General features: G+C 38.4%; 1 protein-coding gene across 4 annotated transcripts in view; it reads left to right on the top strand.

Annotated features, from left to right (window-relative positions):
* Positions 1-22,015, top strand: part of crtac1 (cartilage acidic protein 1) — a 302,413-nt gene that overhangs the window by 204,335 nt on the left and 76,063 nt on the right. For all 4 annotated transcript variants that reach the window (XM_031905179.1, XM_012966738.3, XM_031905180.1 and 1 more), the window contains 1 exon segment: positions 11,378-11,512. In XM_031905179.1, the coding sequence (XP_031761039.1) occupies positions 11,378-11,512 (135 nt within the window).

Here is a 22,015-nt window from a genome sequence, read left to right as displayed (position 1 = left end):
ACAGAACTGGCAGTAACCTTGGAAGCCGCTGATTTTTTGCTACAGTTACAGCAAAAGATGTAATTAAGCCCCAGTCTGAAAATATATTGCAGTTGTTACTGCTCTATCTCTTTCTTATTTGTACGTAAAAAAATGCAGAACTTCATCAATAAACCAAAATCCTAAATTTCTTGTTTGGTTCACAGTGTGAGCCATTCATTATTAATAATCATCTCTGTGGAATGATTTGCCCAGTCACTGCTCAGCACAGCTTCATTTTGCTCTTGATCAATATTAGATGACATTAATTAACCAGAGGCTTTATTGATTCTTTTTTAATTTCCCTTGATCAATGGCTTTAAGTATTTTTCTCCAACTAAAAATTCTAATTATGCAAAATCTTTTCACCTAAGCTCATTTCTTTAGCGATTGCTTGGGTTCAGGCTTTGAAAGAACTTTTCTTGGGTTCCTTCTCATAAAGGACGTAGACGGCAGTACAATTTATCACTCTTGTTTGTAAATACTCAGAATAAACTCCTCCCCGGTAAGTAGCCAATGAGCACATTAATAAACTTAAGTTAACTTTTAGTATGTTATACAACTGCCTATTTTTTAAGCAACTTTTCAATTGGTCTTTATTATTTCTTTTCTTCTAACTCTTTGCAGTTTTAAATGGGTGTCACTGACCACAGCAACCAAAAAACTATTGCTCGTTCAAACTTCTCCCTGGTCGCTAAGGTAATTTGGACCCTAGCAACCACATAGCTACTCAATCTCCAAACTGCAGAGCTGCTGAACAAAAAGTGAAATAACTGCATATAATAAAAGATGAAGACCAATTGCAACGTGTCAAAGAATACTCTGTACATTATAGTAAAAGTTAACTCAAAGGTGAACAACCCCTTTAAATAGACAAATTTGGTTAAATTCTAAACTCTGTGTATAAATATGCTCATTACCATTATTTCCACTAATTTGCTTTATTGCTTGTGTACAAAAATTACCTTTTGAGTGCAATTTTTTTAAACTCTGTGCACTAATTAAACTCAGGCACTAATTAAATACACATGTAGAAAGTTTTCTTGGTATTCCACAATCTTTTGCATCCATTAATGGCCAGACCTGTGCACAACTGCATAACTTAGAGGGAATACGGCACATCTCTAGCAGCATAACTTTTATGTGTGTGGGCTTTAAGATTCTGTGTAGACAGTTTTAAGGGGGCGAGCTTGAACCAATCTTAAGCTATTCAGAAAATCAAAGCAGTAGAACTCTGAAAGGGGGGCTTTAAACAATCAGAATAATCAAACCTTCACATTTCGTAGTCAGCAGTCACCTTATAGCTGCACTAAAACTGCATTAGCTTTATGGATGAATCATAGCCCTATATAAGTTGCATTGTTAATGATGTCTAGAATTCTGTTCTTCTAGGCAGGATGCAAAGGGAGTACCTAAGCAACTAATCTTTCTTATCCAATCAGCAGCTGGCTTCCTTGTGAGGAAGGCCCTTTAGAGCTCAAGAGCTTCATAGATATGTATATTTGTAATGGCTGAGATCAAGGCATGGATTAATGCTAAAGTCTGAAGACATTAGTTCCTTTGGACATAAGTCCAAAGGAACTAATATCTTCAGACTTTAGCATTAATCCAGCTATATATTAATAGCTGTCTATTAATATGTTAAAAGAAGTATTTTGTGCAGCTACTACAGAAAAATGATTTCCCCTCAAAAAAGGTGATACAGTACATACACCCCATACACCCCAGCTGGAACCTCACACTTAATCAGCCACGATCAGTAGTTCCCCTATGTCCAACTCTAACAGCTGGTTTTATATATTTAAATAATCTAGGTTATTTGCCCCAGCTTAACTGTTCCCCTGTAGCTTATGCAAAACTATACAGCCACACAGTGATATTGATGGTCCTATCATTGGCCACATCACTTCTATTCCTTACTTGGATCTTTGGAATCTCTCTTGGGATGGCTACCAATGTGTATGTTCCTGCCAGAGATCCAAGTGAAAAACAGCAGTGATAGGAAGAAAGGCAGCAGCTGCCAACAGTGCTACCTAATTATGCCATGTTTGCACTCCATGTGTACAGTTTGTGTGTATGTTTGATTGGTAACTTGGAAGTATAGTTGTTCCAAAAAAAAAATCAGCTTAACCAACAGATCCTGCATGTGACTCATAAAGGAGAAGGAAAGGCTAAGTCACTTGGGGGTGCCAAAATGTTAGGCGCCCCCAAGTGACTAATCGCTTACCTTTTACCCTGGGCTGGCGCCCCTGAACAGCACCAGCCCGGGGTACCTGCAGCGCTTCCTTCTTCCTTCTGTGTCACAATCCCTGGGCCAGCACGTGCACAGTAGAGTGAAAAGCCATGAAAGTTTGGCTTTTCACTCTACTGCGCAAGCGCAGGAAGAAGGAAGTGCGTTACGCGTTAACAGGTACCCGTTTTCACCTAACAGGGGCACCAGCCCAGGTAAATCGATTAAACTCACTTGGGGGTGCCTAACATTTTGGCACCGCCAAGTGACTTAGCCTTTCCTTCTCCTTTAACGGGGAATTCCAAAAAGTGGTGATATTGAGACAAAAGTAGAGATAGATTTGTTGGATTTTCTGCCTTATTTACAAACCTCTATCTCCACTTCTCTGGATTTGTCTTTTGTAGATTTTGTAGATAAATATATAAAATGTTAGATAAAATTGTAAAAATGTCTCCTTTTGTTAAATCAGTTTTTTACTTGTTTATAAAGATGTTAATGAAACTTTTTGCACCTATTCCTGAGGTTATACAGAGACGTGTCCCCCTGACAATAAACTGCTAATCCCCATTAATGCTAATGGACCCCAATGGTGCCCCTACCAGAGGTGTGAAATGAAGTCTGGGTGAAACAAAGCAGAACAGATGAGCTGAAAATTGATCTGACACGGGGGTGGGTTATACTGAGCTTTACTCCATTGTTAAAAAAGTTGGGAAATTGTTGTTTAAAATGTTGTTTTTGTTCCATTTGTATGGCATTTTAACGACATATTCACAAAAGTGTTTGTAAACTTTCTTTCTTTCACCAAAAAAATTAAGTGGTGGCTGAGTCGGAATTTAGGCAGATTTGTTTGTGAATATGGAGAAAGTATTTTACACCAGTTTTACTACCACTGTTACTCCAAAAAAATGTCTATCTCTCCTCTTTTGTGAATTCCCTCCTTAATCTTAGGAGTGGGCCCTCACGTAGTGTTGGAGGAAGTGTTTTGTACAACTATAATTCTCAGGTGAATTCAGTATATGGTTATCAATGGTTTTTAAAAATAACTTCTTTATTACAGGAATGTTACATTAATATCTTGGGGAATAGGCACAGATGATATAGTACAATGGTGTCGCATATACACACAAATCCATCAGAGGCCAGTAACCAGGCTGCGGATAGTCAATTTGCAAATGTTCAACCCTAGCCTAGGTGAGCTACAATAGTCCCTATGTCTGTACCCTTTAGTCCTTAAGCACCTGAGGCTTTAGGATCGTCGTCATTTCCAAAATCTGCTTTTCTTTACTTTATCATTTCTGAGGTTGTCAGAAAAGTACTCTACTCATTTGTAAAGGTTTCTAGAAATGTATGAAGTTTCCTGTAGTCACTCAGAAACAATATTTTGCAGTTCGATGCCTTTCTCAATATCAGGCTAGAACTGATGGGAAAGTAAAATGACACATATCCATTCTTCACCTATTTGGTGGCAATGATCAGCCTAATAGATTTCAAATGATTTCTTTGTTATGGTTCCATTGTGTCTTGATATTTCTACGGCGATTAATTAAAAATAAAGTTGCCATGGTGACAGTTAATTGTGTGTTATGAACAGCTTGAGATGTTAACCAGTAGCTATCATCAAATTAGATTTAGCAATTCTCCTGGAATGGGAAACATGTCAGAAGTGGAAGATAGATGTTAAGGCTTTGTGAGCCTGCATGCTTATGTGGTTTTAGCTCCGACTTGCTGATATCCCAGTAATCCAAAGTACTAGCAATAACTTATGCCTTATGATTGGCTATATCAATATTGTTTGACATTTCCTATCACCGGGTAACCCAGAACCCCCAAAATGCTCATTAGCTTTATGACTCTATTTAATTTGCTGCATACTTGGATAGTCACTGATCTAGACTTAGATACAAAGTTAAATTATAGCCAAATGCCATGTTGCCCATATTAGATATTATTTTCCTGCATTATCTCTTGGTTTTGTAAGAAACATACAGTAAAGTAAAATGTGAAGTGAGATACATATGAAAATGTAAATACAATGGTGCTGATAATTTCATTACAATGACAACTGTTGCTAAATAGAGCATACATTTTTCAGGATATGTTTAGAGGAAACAATGGTTACTGTTTGTTGTATAGATAAATGTATGTTCACTTAAGGTGTAATCCTGGTGATGCCAAATCCTAGTGGGCTAACCTCCAGTCCACTTGGTCGATTCCCTCGATGTATACTAGGTCAGAAGTTTCAAAACTGTTTTACCAAGTCATTGCACCCAACACCTAGGCCTTACCCATGAGGCTTCACTGGGTGCATAAAAAATAAAAGAAAGCAGAATAGGTTATATAATATGCTAGACATCATTTCAAAAAGAATTGTTCTGGGCTCACATTTGAGTGTAGCAGAATAAGAAAACAATGGTGTTTTAGACGCCACACAACTCAGCATCTACTGCTGTGTGTAGGAAGCAATTTGTCAAGTTGTATATGCCCAACAAACCTTAAAAGTGAAGCAGGCCTCATTTCATGTGTCCCATGTCTCCAGAGATGTATTTGCCATACAGGTGTCTGTAGGTCTAGTGAAGGGGATAGAGTAATTGTGCCAGTCCAGTAGCATAGATGAAGGGGAATCATCAAACTGGTATTCCCAGAGCAGCAGCATATGGCCCAGTTTAACCTATTCATGATTTTCCATGTTGCTTTTTATTGCTATTGATCATTAAGGTCAATAACAGCCTTTTGCACGTTGCAAGACTGCTACTTAGCAGTTATAATTAAAAAGGGTGGTGAACCTCCTTCTTGGACTTACCAAATACCAGGCTTGACATGACATGTTTGTGACAGAGAGCACTGGAATATAGTTCTGTTGGGCTTTCCAAATACATATCTTTATTCATTTTTTGTTGGGCTAGCTGTGCTGGCATTTCTCTTTTAAAAGTATTAATAGCATACTATTTGCTCCTCAGTATCAGCTTCTTGTGTACCATTGTGCGATGGACTGTCTTCTTTTAAAGCTGTGATCTTTTCCTTGTGCAGCATAGTATTATTATGGCACAATATCTGCTTTGCCTATTTAAAATTGTGTTAAAATAGGCAAAGCAGGTGTGCATCCTCATAATATAGTGAACATTTTAGATTATTTCTTGGTGCTAAAAGAGGGTTGCTCTACATTGTAAAACAAATCTTCCTTAGTATAGGTGGCCATGCATGGGCTGATAAAAGCATTCAATGGTCTGATGTCCATCGGGCAGATTTAAAAATCCCATCAGGGCAATGAGTGCACAGGCTCAATGATGTGTTCCTCAACACAACAGGCAGCAATGTGATTTGACCACAGTAGAATGACTGGCATTTAATACTAATACTATAGAAGCTACATTTGGGTTAACATGTTGGGATTTTTACAGTGTGCTTTCTGTAAGAGCTTCAAGTTTTTTTCTCATTTGTCACCATTTGTCTCCTTTATTTTTGTGTTGTTAAGCTGCGACTTTTTTTTTTCATGTTTGTCCTCAAAATGTAGGTAAAGAGAGAGACGCGCTCTGCGTGATGTTACTCTCCGACGTATTATATCTATAAAGGTCTGTAACAGCAAATGTTTCTTGGAGCTTTTGTCACCTCAACAGGCCTTATGTTACTCTATTTAATTGATCTGATATATAAATAAGTAAAGGAAATGTATTCCCTGAGAACATTTTTTTTACTACCTTTTTAAAAGTGTATGGCATTCTGTGCAATTATTTTTGATGTGCACAGTTATGGCTTTCTACATTTTATGCATAAATGTCAAAACAAATAATTTCTTTCTCTGAGCTAAAAAGAAAAATACTGGGTTTTTTTTGGACTGGAGAATTTCCCTGTATAATATCCTTTACTGTATGCTGCACACAGTACGTAAGCCAGACTATTCATTTCAGTGGGCTTCAAATAAACCTATGTTCCCCCTATGTTAAGGTATTTGCCTGTATGTATATTTCTGTGTATGTTTACCTTGGAATAGTAATTAGTGTCTGTGTGCTTACAGTATGTATGTGTGTGTATGTCTTTGCGTCTACAGTTGTTAGACAGGGATGGGATTTTTTATCTGGAAACTTGTTATACATAAGGCTCCAAATTATGGGAAGGCCTCCAATTGATCTCTCATTGAGTCCATTTTAATAAAATAATTGAAATTTTAAAAAATGTTGTCCTTTTTCTCTGTAATAATAAAACAGCACCTTGTACTTGATCCCAACTAAGATATAATTACCCCTTATTCAAGGCAGAACAATTCTGTTGGGTTATTCAACGTTTAAATTATTTTACTTAGTAGATTTAAGGTATGGAAATCCAAATAAGAAAACCTCAGGTCCCAAGCATTCTGGATAACAGGTTCCATACCTGTATATGAGTTAGTGTCTTTACTGTATATATCAGAATATGTGAGTGAATGTATTGATGTTTCTATAGGTAAATGCATGCTTGGGCATATGGCCGTACAATCTTTGTACTTTATGTGCTATGAAATTTAGTAAACTTGTACTTGAGTAATATTTGAGTACTTTTTATTTTTCACTACTCAGTTTTTGGGTATATCTGCAATGAGGAAAGCACATAAATTAGTTACTTTGAAATTAGGCCATGCAGGTCATTTCGAAGAAGCTAAGGAAGAGTTATTTCAGATATAGAATGCTTAAGGTAAGAAGAAGGCCAGAGACATAGAAGATGCCCAAGAATGTATGGAAATACAAGGAGATGCAAGGGTGTGTACAGCAAGAATGGATGTTAAAATTAATATTTTCTCATATATTCTTGGCTGGTTCTTTCTGACAGTGCAGTTCAATATATACTGATAGAAAGAGAGTTGGGAGTCTCAATGACTTGTGAAAAGAAAGTTGCTGCAGTCTAGGCAAGACAGGATTGTGGCACAGATAAATAACGTAGATGATTGACAGAGAAAGGGATACATCTTGGCAATACTGTGAGGAAGAAAGGCCCAGGTTTGATTGTGGTTATGAGGTGGGCTAAAGTAAGGTAAAAATCTAAAGATTACCCCAAAGCAGTGTGCTGAATCAACACAGTTAATGAACATGCTGTTAATATAGTAATGAGGGTCAAATTTAGTTAAAGAGCTCTCAGTTCAGTTTTTGCATATCTGAAAATGGTGTTGATTTATCTGGGGGAAGATCAGCTAGAAGAAAGAGATCTGTGTCAGGATTTTGCTTGTAATACAGTGGGGATAAGTCTAACTGAACAATATTTCAAGACTTGCAAGACTGAAAGTCAGGAGCAGGAAGGAGCCGGCATAGAGACAGGAACAGACAGGAGCAGGATGGACTAGGCAGTAATTACCAGGAGACATGAAGGGTGCTGAGTTGTGCTTTATTTCTTTCTTCTCCAAGGTTCATGTCAATACAGCAATTGTTCTTCAAACACAGGCACACAGATCACAACCAATCAGGATACAGTTTACACATGCCAGATTAGTTGGATAATTTCCAGTGCCTTCCTAGGGATACCAGCCTTGCCTGGTGCTCTGCAGTGGGACTCCAACACAGTTTGCTACTTCTTGCCGAATCCCAGAGGGCCTTCCTACACAATACTATTCACTCCGACCCTGACTGGTGGGGTACCAGCTAGGAAGCTACTTCCACTCACTCCTTGGTGGGATGGGATTTTTAGCTGCTCATTCTCATTAACCTAAGCTTCCTCACACTACTATGCTGTGCTATAACACAAGCTAGGCCCTCGCTAGCTCCTTTTATACCCATTCTGAACTCCTCCCTCCGGGACTTTCCTACAATTTACTCACTCCCTCCCTGTGTGTGTGGAATAGCATTTCTGAAGTTGGCTTATAATATTATTATTTTTATGTAAACCTTTGTGACCTTTGCCAAAATGTGTTTTTTCATACGTTTATCTAGAGCAACCTTTCAAATGAAGATTAAAGCTCTGCAAATGAGCTTGACGTTTTTGTATAGAAGGGCAGAGTTGTCCTGAGCTGCACTTGTCCTTTATAGTTTTACTGCAGATACTGCAATGAAGAATCCAATGCACACAGCCCTGCCCGCATTACCACTTTGGGCTTGTTATGATCTGTTGACACAAACTCTATAAACGTGACAATAAGGCATTTCTTAATGAGCTACATTTTGTTTTTAATTGCTTTTAAATCTAATAAGATGGGAGCAAATATTAGTTAAAAGTAATTGGCTTCCATAATTGAAAACATTCATCTAAGTATTACAGTCTTTACCATAAATCATATTTAAAACTTCATTGCCAGTGATAGATTTTTCCCAGCACAACACAAACGCGGCTGCTCTTGTTCTTCTTTAATATTACTTAAAAAGTTACCTTGACAGTTTAGAAGCAGCACATTAGGAATAAACATATCTCCCTAGTGGTAGAGTTCAAGGACGTTTGCTTTATTTACCTACTCGAGATATTTGTCATTAGGATTCTGTCCCTATGGTTACATTTGCACTTGTGTACAGAACGGTGGAATACGATTGTCATTGACCTACATTGCCTCGTAATATATTCTCAATACCATAATCTGCTTCTCTTCAATTGACACCCCAGCAGATATCATGTTTACTCATCAGAAAATACACTATTGTGATAATATTTTGAGGTTTCACACACACACAAACACACACACACACCAATATTTAAAGCTATGTTCACCTAACAACTAAATATTCTCCCATTAATCATTGATGGCGTTTGCTGGATCCATCCAGATATCCCAGACCCTCTGAGTAATATTTTTATATATGCAGAACAAACTCAGAGGGGTTGTTCACCTTCAAATAAACTTCTAGTATCATGTAGAGGGTTACATTCTGAGACAGTTTGTAATTTGATCAATATATTTTATTATTTGTGGTTTTTAAATTATTTTGCGTTTTGTTCAGCAGCTTCCAGTTTAGAATTTTAGCAGCTACCTGGTTGCTAGGGTTCAAAAAAGCCTAGAAACCAGTCAGTGGTTTGATTTAGAGAATAGAATATGAATTGGAGAACACATGAATAGAAGATAAGGAATAAAGACTGACAATAACAATAAGATTGTAGCTTCACAGAGCAATAGTTAATGGGCTGCCAGGGTCAGCGAACCCCATTTGAAAGCCAGAAAAAGCCAGAAGAAAAATACAAATAATTGAAAAACTATAAATACTAAAGAATGAAGACCAGTTGAAAAGTTGCTAAGAATTGGCCTTTTTAAAACATACTAAAGTTAACCACCCCTTGAAGTTTGTGGCTTTGTTCATTTACATGGCCAAGACGTCGATCGCGGTTCACCAGTGGATTTCTAGTGGGCCGCGACGAAGCCGGGGGATGCGGAAGTGCGGCGCGGATGCATGAATGCGTACATATGCTGCATCGCGTACGTACATTGCGTCTTGTGGGAGGAGTCAACGGTAGATCATCGATGGACAAAGTCTGGCCACCCCTGATTTACAGGCTGAACTCAAGTGAGGGAATACAGGGTTATGGGAGCTCTTAGTACAAGTGAGGGAATACAGGGGTATGGGAGATAGCTCTCAGTACAAGTGAGGGAATACAGGGTTATGGGAGATAGCTCTCAGTACAAGTGAGGGAATACAGGGGTAGGGGAGATAGCTCTTAGTACAAGTGAGGAATACAGGGTTATGGGAGATAGCTCTCAGTACAAGTGAGGGAATACAGGGGTAGGGGAGATAGCTCTCAGTACAAGTGAGGGAATACAGGGGTAGGGGAGATAGCTCTCAGTACAAGTGAGGGAATACAGGGGTAGGGGAGATAGCTCTCAGTACAAGTGAGGGAATACAGGGGTTATGGGAGATAGCTCTCAGTACAAGTGAGGGAATACAGGGGTAGGGGAGATAGCTCTCAGTACAAGTGAGGGAATACAGGGGTAGGGGAGATAGCTCTCAGTACAAGTGAGGGAATACAGGGGTAGGGGAGATAGCTCTCAGTACAAGTGAGGGAATACAGGGTTATGGGAGATAGCTCTCAGTACAAGTGAGGGAATACAGGGTTATGGGAGATAGCTCTCAGTACAAGTGAGGTAATACAGGGTTATGGGAGATAGCTCTTAGTACAAGTTGATCCAGGGACTGGTCCGATTGCCATCTTGGAGACAGGAAGGATTTTTTTTCCCCTCTGCGGCAAATTAAAGAGGCTTCAGATGTGGTTTTTTGCCTTCCTCTGGATCAACTAGAAGTTAGGCAGGTTATATATAGACATTATGGTTAAACGTGATGGATGTACGTCTTTTTTCAACCTAAATTACTATGTTACTATGTGTGTTTGCCACAACAAAATAATTTCAGGGCCCCCTTAAACATATTTTTAAAACCACTATAAGTTAGTGTTCCAGTGGGACCCATATCCGCAGCCCTGCAAGTCCTTTTTGATTAGTCTCTCAGATCATTCTAAATATCCTGTTAGACCAAAGTAAATGAACACTGTTTTGAACTTTGACTGGGCAGTACCTCTATAAACCTACTGTACATAGGTTTGTCACCTATCTGGTTTTCACCTGGACAGCCTGGTTTTTGGAAGGGCTGTCTGGTTAAAAGTGCCTGACTTTCCACCGGCCATTGCCATTGTTGCCAATGGAAAGGCATTTTGGAGCGATTAGGTACTCGCGGTGACTAAATCACTCCATGGGACATTCGCCTAACTATACAAAAGGTATATATTTTGTTGACATCTATTGGAAAGTGCATATGAAATGTTAAACAATTGCAAGCACACAGCCAATTGTTGCCACTGTATATATTCTGTTTATGGTTATAGTGAGATAATTGCAACTCCTGTCTTTGCCGTTTTCAGAGTGATATGAAACAAAAAAATGAGATTCTTTAATGGTATGCTAGGGCTTAGTCTTCTGGGCAACAACTTGCAATATTCCTGTTCGATATTATAACTGAGAGTCTGAGGAGTCAGATCTATTTTAGAGAGTTAATTGAACTGGAAGCACTGGGCAAGATAAATCTATAATATAATGTATTGGCCTGGAGGCTTCAGGAATTAGATCTCATTAGTCATTATGTCCAGAATCAAACAGAATCTCTGGGCATCGCAAGGTTCCCAACTTAAATACAATGCATTATTATCACTGCTAGTTCTAAACATACATATTAATTGGTGTATATTATTTTATCTTTTCAGGAGGACGCGGTATAGCTGTTGGACCAATTGTCAACTCTGCTGCCTCAGATATCTTTTGCGACAATGAGAATGGGCCAAATTTTCTCTTTCAAAACAAAGGAGATGGAACCTTTGTGGATATAGCATCAAGCACAGGTAAAGATTTTTGAATGAGTATTAAGTTTAAAATGTGCTTGCTATTGATTCAATTGAATAACCAGAGATAGTATCAACAGCATAATGAGTGATATCATCAACATGGAAATTGAATACAAGTTTGTTTGCTGATATCTAAAGAAAAGGATAAAGGGGAGAAGTGGTTAGCCAGAGGTCCTCAACCTTTTTTACCCCTGAGCCACATTCAAGTATAAAAATAGTAGGAGAGCAACACAAGCACAAGCACATTCCTGAGTGTGTTAAATATGGGCTGTAATTGGCTGTTGGTAGCCCCCAAGTGGACAAGCGGCCTACAGGAGGCTCTGTATGGCAGCACTTGTGGTTTTTATGCAACCAAAATGCCTTCAAGCCAGGAATCAAAAAATAGGCTCCTGCTTTGAGGCCACTGGGAGCAACATCCAATGAGTTGCTGAGCAACATGTTGCTCACAAGCCACTGGTTGGGGATCACTTAGTTAGCATATCAGCCTTGCAGTAGTGGGGACATAAGTCTGATTCCAACCAGATCAAAATACATCTACAATATTCTCCTTCCAAACTCAAAATACATATAGCCTATTAATTGTATCATGATGAAACTTACCCCAATTTGTGCTGTATACAGGTTTGAGCTTGTAAGCCGCACCAGGGACCAATGTAAATATTGAACAATATCTGATATCCTTACATAAGATATCACGGTAATCTACAAAATACAAGGAAAACATATTAAAAAGTGAACCACAGAATTATAGTAGAATACTGTGAACAATAATTCCCCAAACATGTAGCATAGTCCAGGTGCACCAGCCCCAGACCCTCAGCAGGGGGAGTGGCAAACTGTATATGTCAATCACAAAAAAGGGTAGTTAGGCTCTCAGAACCATAAAGTTAGGCTCTCAGAACCATAAAGATCACCAAGAAATAAGTTAAAAACAAAAAACTTAATTTTTATTAAAAAAAAAGTTTTGTTTTAACTTATTTTTTGTGGTTTTTGAGTGCTTTACTCCCCCTGGTTGAGTTATTTACAAAGACTTCCGCAACAGCAGGTGCTCAAAAATGGACACAATGTTAACGCAATTCATTATGGTACTTGTGTCCAAACATGCTCCTGAACTTCCATACGCTTGTCAGTATATTAGTCCTGCCTCTTATGATGAGTGGTACATAACTGTGTCTGTTGACACTGGGGAGCCCTGGAGCCCCCACCACTCTGGACCTGTAAATATTTACTGGGTTCCCACAGCAGCTTGTGCCAATTGGTGCACTAAACTTGCCCCTAGTAAAGCAGATGCAAATGATGTTTTGAATGCACACCAAGGGGCACATATACTAATCCACGAATCCGAATCACGAATGGGAAAAAATCGTATTGGAAACGAAATTTTCGGAAGATCGCAAATATCACGAAAATGCTTACGAAAAAATCGTACTAGTCACGATAATATCGTATTGGCGATCCGAAAGTCATGACATTTTCGTACCGAACAATTGTAAACAGTGGTAAAACCTTTCCGATTTTTTCGTGCAAACGTCTGAAAAAGTCGTGCGGCGTACGAAAAAGTCGTGCGGCGTACGAAAAAGTCGTGCGGACGCCCGAAAGAAAACAGGGAAAATACGTTTGGAGCGTTCGTGCTTTTGTAAATGTGCCCCCAAGAGTGATACAACCCCCACTGAAAATGCTAGATGCAACTTGCACCCCGTGCCACATTTGAAAATGTGATGAGAGGTATAAAAACATATAGTTTATTTTAAACATCTAATTTTCTAATTCTTGTGAGAATGCACTGTGAGGCTTAGGTTGAATATTCTATATGCTTGTTTTCAAGCTTGAAATAGTTGCTAAATAATTTTACTTTGCTCAGGATAGACTTCTTTCTCATTTCATTCATTTGTCTGAATAAAGATTGGCAAGTGGTTTTTATTAAGTACAGTCATGGGATCTGTTATCCAGAAACCCATTATCCAGAGAGCTCCAAATTACGAGATGGCCATCACCCGTAGACTTCATTTCAATCAAATTTTTAAAACGTACTTTCTTTTCCTCTGTGATAATAAAACAGTACCTTGTACTTGATGTCAGCTAATATGTAATTAATCCATATTGGAGGTTAAACAATCCTATTGGGTTTATTTAATGTTTAAATAATTTTTTAGTAGACTTAAGTTAGGGAGATCCCCTTTTCTGGAAAACCCCAGGATCCAAGCATTCTGGATAACAGATCCCACACCTGTATTATTTACAGTAAAAGATATGTTTTACATTTTATGCAATTGATTATGGTGGAAAAGCGTGCACATATAACTCACTACTGGAACTGCTTTTTCTATTTACCTAATAGCCCTGTACTTTAAGGGGCTGATTTACTAATCCACGAATCCGAATTGGAAAAATTTGAATTGGAAAACGAACATTTTGCGACTTTTTCTTATTTTTTGTGACTTTTTCGTAGCCGTTACGACCTGCGCGAATTGTCGCAACTTTTTCATAGCCATTACAAATTTCATGAATTGTCGAGACTTTTTCATAGCCATTATGACTTTCGTGAATTGTCACGACTTTTTCATAGCCATTATGACTTTCGTGAATTGTCGCGACTTTTTCATAGCCATTACAAATTTCGTGAATTGTCGCGACTTTTTCATAGCCATTACGACTTTCGCGAATTGTCGCGACTTTTTCGTATTGAGCGCTCGAAAAAGTCGCAAAATATAGATCATTACGAAAAAAACGCATTCGGACGCTTTTCGGACGTTCGTGGATTAGTAAATGTGCCCCTAAATGTCACTATATCCCTTTTTCAAAATGAGTTCAATGAATAAGGCTTGTGCAGAACATACTTCTTGCCTTTGCTTTAATTACAACGAGATCTATGTATTTTTGTATTTCATAAGTTAAACATGGCTAACGGGAAAATTATAGCTAATAGCTACTCCAGGTTTGTTCTTGTGAAGTGGCTAATTAGATTATCGAAGCACAGATACCAAACATGGAGTAGCTTCAATTTCCCTGTTTGTCTTATTTAGCTCAAGAAATAACAAAGTAGTGAGTAGCAGATGGGCACCCCCTGGAACAACCCCTATCTAGAGAAATATGACAATCAGGCTACGGAGCCCCAAATGCCCCCCATGGTAGTAGCTTATCCATAGGCAAGCCAACACTATCACTAACAGTTACAAAAATATGATATTGGCAATAACATGATGGTAAGACATAAGAGATTTTCAGTTTGAATTCTGGGGACTAGAATACTACTATTTATTATATTCCGGCGCTCTAATCAACCTGATTATGGATTATAATAAGCGTTTATCATTCAACAAAGTAAAATAGCTAGTGTCAAACCTAGCAGTTACTGCCAATTATCCCAATATAGAAATGTAGAATGTTGGAATTTACGCTATAACGTCAATACAGTTATATCATTCATATAAAACAGCAATTCCCGTTAGATGGCAGATCCGAAGCTATGCGCCGAGGAAAATGAGTTTGACTGATCAACTGATATAAATGTCATGTTTCGTTATACATGGAACATCATACAATTAAGGCAGCGTACATTCCAATTAAATGATCTGTAATGTCTGAGACAAATCTATTAGAAGTTGTTGCCTCAGTATATTGTTTCTAAGCCTGTGAAGGAACAGTGTTTTTTTCAAACCTGTAAATTTGTATGGGAAAAAGTATCTTTTTCAGCTATTAGGGAAGGTGGATAGTTCAAAGCTGTCTTGCTATAAAAGCAAATTACAATAGCAATATGGAATTTAAAATTACTAATCATCTTTTATGGCACAAACAGAGCTATAAAACTGAATACGACCCAAACTCAATTAATTGTGATTTTCATGTGGGACTGGGGAATGCGAGGGTTCATTTTCTTCAAAATCTATTTACTGCTAAAACACAGATGAAAATCTAAAAATAGGCCAGGGGCTGGAAACTTTCCATGGTTTTAACTTGAGGTAAATGATGAGGGTTTGGGAAGGAGGAGGAGGATGCGATGCCGAAATGGTAGCCGCGTGCTCGTTAATAATTTAAGCGCATTAGAAGAGGTGATATGTCAAAGAGAAGGGAGAATGATCGCGGGTAAAGAAGCAGTAATAACAGCAGAGAGATATATGTTTTTAAAATTATATTTAATGATAGATCATAATTGCCAAGGTCATGGATGTATTAGACAAATTTGTAGGTTGTCAGGGGACCTTGAGGCTTGCTGTAGCAGCATTATATTCTTCACGTTACTCTGCTGCTAAAAGTACTTATTACAATTCTAATTAATGGAACTGACTCAAATGGGAGTTGTGGGCATTTATTAACTGAGGCGTATTATTATAAGAGGCACTTTATGGCCCCATTTATTCTATAACGCCCCCCCCCCCCTTCCTTCGCCATCAGGTACATTCCAGTTGTAAACATTGTTCTTCTTGTAATTACAGAACACCAAGGTAATGGTGCTGGCAAGCAGACATATAATCAAGTGTATGTTGCATGCTTGTAAGGTGACATTGAAACCCTATATTCTACCAGTCAAAGGCACAATAATCCTTCACTCCCATGGTGCCTCGGTCTAATTAGAGATGAGATAATTCATTCATTAAAAGTGAAGCAAATCATTCTGTATTTATATAACATAACATATTCCTCAGCTCTTATACATCATCCACATTAGTCCCTGCCCCGGCAAAGAGTTTCCATGTTTCTTTTTTTTAACCCCAGGTACTGCGTACGTTTGTGGCCACTATAACATTCAGCTCCAGACTGGCAATCTGTGGGTTCTGGCAAATGCCAAAGGGGCTGCTGTAAGATGCCATAGCCAGTCACTATTTATTGGGTTGGTACGGGCTCTTTGGGCCTCTGTGTAATTCTACAGCCTATTTTGAATTCTAGTCCCAAACTGATAACATTCCCTGGCACTATAGCTAGAATGTACAAAATCTTCTGTATAGAAAATGTTTAGGAGTTATAACGAGCCACAGTAATGTTGTGTTAAATGTAGAAATCTGGAAAAAACATTTGTCCAAGTAAATTACAATACCTTCCAAAAGGATGATAATATTTGGCATCAAGATTCCTTTTGTGACACAAGTTGATTGACCCACCAATGAACCAAAGGGATTCTGGGAACAAATTCCTTAAGGCTCCTAAAAAATTTGTTCCCAGAATCCCTTTGGTCTATTTGCATACGTCTCCTCAACCCTTTTGACTTGTTCTTGACCCACCAATGTAATGGATGATGAAGGCTTGTTATTATATTTACAAAGGTGTTGTCTATTTGTGTATCATGCCTGCTACAAATTCTTCAGGACCCAAACCCAGGCCCAGATTTGTTGGAAGGGCCTCGGGCCTTTCTGGTCCAAAGTGTTTCTTTTTGGAGTAGCCTAGGGTGGCAATTTTTGGGGGGCAGACACCCGGAGCAGTGGGGAGTGGATATGCGTAAGATTCTGAAAGTTATTTGAATCTCCAGCGCTCTGTCGAGGTGTCTGTAGACACGAGTGAGTGCTCTGGGGTGAAGGAAGCAGCTATAAAAGTGGACACTAGATGGGAGCATGCGTTGTGGGGGTGGGTCCATATGAGGGGGCAAAGTAGGTGGCAGGCCTAGGGCCGCGTAATTTTCAAATCCAGTGCTGCCCAAACTGCCATGCTTAGGGGTATAATCAAATAAGTATCTGTAATACCTATATATAGCAGTAAGTCACTTATCAAATTCAGTACAGGTATGGGACCTGTTATCCAGAAACCTGTTATCCAGAAAATTGTGAATTACAGGAAAGCCATGTCCTAAAGACTCTATTTGAATCAAATACTTCCAATTTGTAAAAAATATTTTGTTTTTCCCTGTAGTAATAATAAAACAGTACCTTGTACTTGGTACCAACTAAGATATAATTATTTGTTACTGGAAGCAAAACAAGCCTATTGGGTTTAATTAATTGATTTTTTAGTAGACTTAAGGTATGGGGATCCAGGATACGGAAACATCCCTTATTTAGAATATCCCAAGTCGCAAGCATTCTCGATAACAGGTCCCATACCTGTATTATTTATCAAGCTGAATATATGTATATAGAATGCTGGGATGATTTCCCCTGTAGCCCTTATATATCCTTCATTGCTCTGGGGATTAACTTAATGGCTTGGTGCGTCTGTTGACATTTATAAGTGCCAATTAAGGTTCTTATACTTATTTATTTGCTTTAATACTGGTTTATTGTCTTCTGTTATTTTCGTGTTCAGTATTAAGTGGCACCAGTATACTGCATCTTACATTAACTTAAGGTCATGTCAATGGAGTGATTAGAATGCACACTGAAAACTTATTACAGTCATAAGGGTTGAAAAACTTGCTCTTTCCAACAATGGGAGATGACAGCAAATTCAAGCTGATTTGTGCATTATGTCAGTGCATTAACACATTTAGAGTGTGTGAATTTCATTGTACTTTTAGTGAAGTTGGGAAGCTAAAATAATTGCAGGCAGTTGTGAAAGCTTTTAATTCATAAAAATGTGGGTAATGGGATGTAAGTGATGTCTTGTAAAAAAAGCCGTGGCATAAAGGTGTAATAGATTTATTTTATAGCTTATGCAGAGTTCATTATTCTATACTTTTTAAGTACATCTTCAGATGTATTATCACTATATAAGTGAAAAGTTATATTTCTTGCCAGGCATGGATCTGTGGCGAAGTTCCACATTTCACCACCTGTGAATTTTTCAGTGGATCAGAGTGTTGTCTAGGAAAGAATAGTGTATATTCCCTCAAATCAGAATACCCTGTTCTATGGTTGTATCCTACCTATGAGGAAAATTAAACAGCCCCATAGACTGCCTTCAATTGCCCCCCGCTCCCTCTCCACAGAGTTCATTAAATGGAAAATGTCCCTGTTTGGAAAGCTGGCCTATTGATGCATAGTAGCACAGCGGAGATCACAGGCGCAATCTTCTGTATCTTTAGATCCTTTTTTTTCACTTCGCAGAATGAAATTTTTTGTGCACGTGCAGTTGATGTCATTGTGACATTGTGCGTGACATCACACGCATAACGTAGGGGCGTATTTGGGTCTGGTGCCTAGGGCAACACAGGATCTAAATTTGCCCCTGCATAAACCACAATGTATATAAAAATGAGTAAGAAGTTATTGCTTAAATTTTCAGAGGCACCATGCTCCTGGTCAGATTTGGTACAAGATTACTTTGCCATAGTTTTAGGATTAGTAGAAGGTATCCACCTCCATTATCATAGGCTCAAAGTTCCAGGTTTGATCTCCCCTCACTCCTAGTAAAACATGGTATCCTGTGATGGGCCCACCTAAGTGCAAAAGGCTATGCCCCTTTGATTGATATGGGGGAATTGGGGGGGGGGGCAAAGAATAATATTTACTTTATATGACATATTAGTCCTTTGTAGTGGCATATTTAAAACTAAAATGTTTGCCCCAATTCATTTTATCAACTTTTTCAAGCTTCTTCATACATTTGAGAAAGGCAAAATATAAATAATTAGAAAAAATGATTAGAATTTAGATTTCATTAGGGCTCTTTTGTTATTTTTAACCCCAAACTTCTTATGCGAACTCCCTGCCTTAACGGCTCTTTTAGCTACCTAAACCACTGTAGTTTTGTCACTGTAGAGGCTATATATTTCATGTACTTCTATTACCTTTATCTGCCCTTTGGGAAAAAATAGATTTTGTGCAGCAAAAAAACGCTGCCCACTTTTTTTTTACTATATAAATTCAATTATCTAATTTTTACCTTGCTCCTTCCATTCCTTTGAACTTAACTATCTTTACTGTTCCTTCTGCCTATACTCCCACTGGGATAAAATAAATAGAAACTGTATATAATAGAGCTTTGAATTAGGTGAGTTAAATTAATAGAAGTGACATAAAAATAAGAAATGATGCCGGATTTTTAATTTTCTTTGCTATCCAGTACATGGCTCTAATCAATTATAATCCCTATATGCACTTTTTCCTATTGCCACCGCAGTGATTAATCAGCTTGACAGAAGGCCTTGCTATGGTCTGATTGTACAAAAACACCCACTTTTTTAATGCTCACCAAATAAATGATATGTTCTAATGCGCTCAGAATCAACCAGTGTATTAATTTTATTTTGGTATTATTTGTAGAAAAGAAGACATGATTCAAAGTTATATATGTTTGCCTGAGTGAAGTCTCTTGAGGGAGCTCTAGGAAATGACTGATTAAAACCATATAGGTCATACTTCAAAAAAAAATGTATTTCAACTTTTCATTAGTCCCATTTCCCTCAGTAATGTGTTTTTTTTCCCAAAGAAAAATCACTTTTCTGGCCATGGAAAAAAAAAATTTGTAGTAAACATGGGGGAATAGGTAGTTTTTAAAATAATATTGTGACTGAAGGCAAGGTTGAAATAAAGCAAGATTTACGTAGAGATGGAAAGGGGGTGTGCGGAACCGTGCTCCTCGGCACTGGTAATTGAAAGCCAGAATGATGGCAGGGGCTTAACTAGACTTGTCAAGAGTCCATTCATCAAACATACAGATGCAGAGGGACTTTTGCCCCCATTATTGTGGTTAACAGCAGGTGACTTCATTTCAAGGTGAGAGAGAACTTGTCTTCCCATGAAACCAGATAATTCTCCTTTAGCTTCTATATTTGTTACTGATATATTTGTATATAGTGGTTTCTATTCTTTTTGTTGTGTTCACAGACTTTGGCTAATAATTTGAAAATTTTCCTTGTTTATTTAACAACTTGAAATGTTTTTAGCTTTGAAAAAAGACCCAGGCATTTAGATCTCCACTTTATTATATGAATTTATTCAGATGGTTATAAGTACACAGAGAAGAACTTGCCAGGGTCAGTAGTAGTAGTACAGATATATAACCTATTATCCAGAATGCTTGGGACCTGGGGCTTTCCGTAATGTGGATCTGCATACCTACTAAAAAATCATTTAAATATTTCTTAAACCCAATAGGAGTGTTTGGCCTTCCCTGATATTTACATAACTATCATAATCTCTATCTCTCTTTGCCTTAAGCCAGTGATCCCCAACCAGTGGCTCAGGGGCAACATGTTGCTCACCACCCCCTTTGGTGTTGTTCCCAGTGGCCTTAATGTAGGTGCATTTTCAAATTTTTGGCTTGGAGGAAAGTTTTGAAAGCATAAAGATGCAGATTTACTCCAAGCAGAGCCCCCTGCAGGGCAGCAGCCCACAAGGAACTTCCAAATAGCCAATCACTGCCCTTATATGGCATACCCAATTAATTTTCTTTGTGTGCTTTGTGGAGCTCACCAACATTTTTTATATCTATAAATAAAAAAGGTTAAGGATTACTGCCTTAAGCCTTCCGCTTCTGTCCTACTTTTCACCTTTTTTCCATCTTCTAGTATCTTCTTTGTATTACCTCAGGCACATACTATTCTCTACCCACCCACATTTTCAGTTCCCCCCTGCCTGTACCCCAAATGTGCCATTCTCTTGACTGATCCCCTGTCTGTTTGTGGTATTTTCCCCTTCTCTTCCCATAAACCATTCCCTTTTTACCAACATATGCTGTTTGCTGCAGCTTTCCCTCTTTTTTTCCTCTGTGCTGCATACTTGCTCCTGCCCACAATACGTTTCCTTCACTTCTCATTTCGCCCCTCCATCTCATCAGCTTTGGGTTTTAATTTTGAAGAGAAGTGCTCTTCGTGCCCTACTGGTGACTTTTGGCGCACACTGCTTAGGGATGGGAAAGCAGCAAACTATTAGTGAAGAACCAAAGACTAGGAGGCTTGCATACAGTTTAAGGAAAATAAATGTAGAACAAAAGAAATGGAATGAAATATTCTGCCAGAATCAATATCTTGAGTTTTTAGCCATTGCTACTGGCATACAATAGTCTGATGTGACACTAGTAATGACTGTGCATGATTCAGGTCCTGTTAGCTTCAATGACATTAAATGCTACCTAAGCTGAATGGGTCACAGTGTGTAAATGGAAAGCAATCACCTCCATTGAATTCACCAAGCTCAATACTATCAGCTATTCAGGAATTTAGTTAGATATTCTACTTGGAGTCTAAGCCATGACACATGGGCAATTATATAGAAGTGAGAGACAGCGCTTCCTTTGATGCGGGTCTCTTTCTGTGACGCGCACGTCGGCTTTTGATGCATGCGTGCACTCACATCATAGAAAGCGACGCCCTTGTCGAAGGAAACATCACACCGCAAATTTTTCCACCGTGCAATTATTTCACCCATCCCTAGTGGCTAGTGATTTTCTGCCACATATGTATATCTGGTCATATACATACCAATAAAATTGTACAAAACAAAGCAAGGTGGCTCTACATTTGTAGGTTTATTGCTCAGCCATGTTTGAACATGTAATTTACTGATTTGCACCACCTCCCAAAAGTCCCAATTTTTGTGGGACAGTCCTGATTTTAACAACTCAACCTGCAGTTCTGGATTCTTATTGAAAAGTCCCTCATTCCACTTTGATATCCTGCACTGAACACCAAAA

This window comes from Xenopus tropicalis, chromosome 7, assembly GCF_000004195.4.
Source record: "Xenopus tropicalis strain Nigerian chromosome 7, UCB_Xtro_10.0, whole genome shotgun sequence".
Lineage (NCBI taxonomy): Eukaryota > Metazoa > Chordata > Amphibia > Anura > Pipidae > Xenopus > Xenopus tropicalis.
This window is presented reverse-complemented; position numbering and strand designations above follow the sequence as displayed.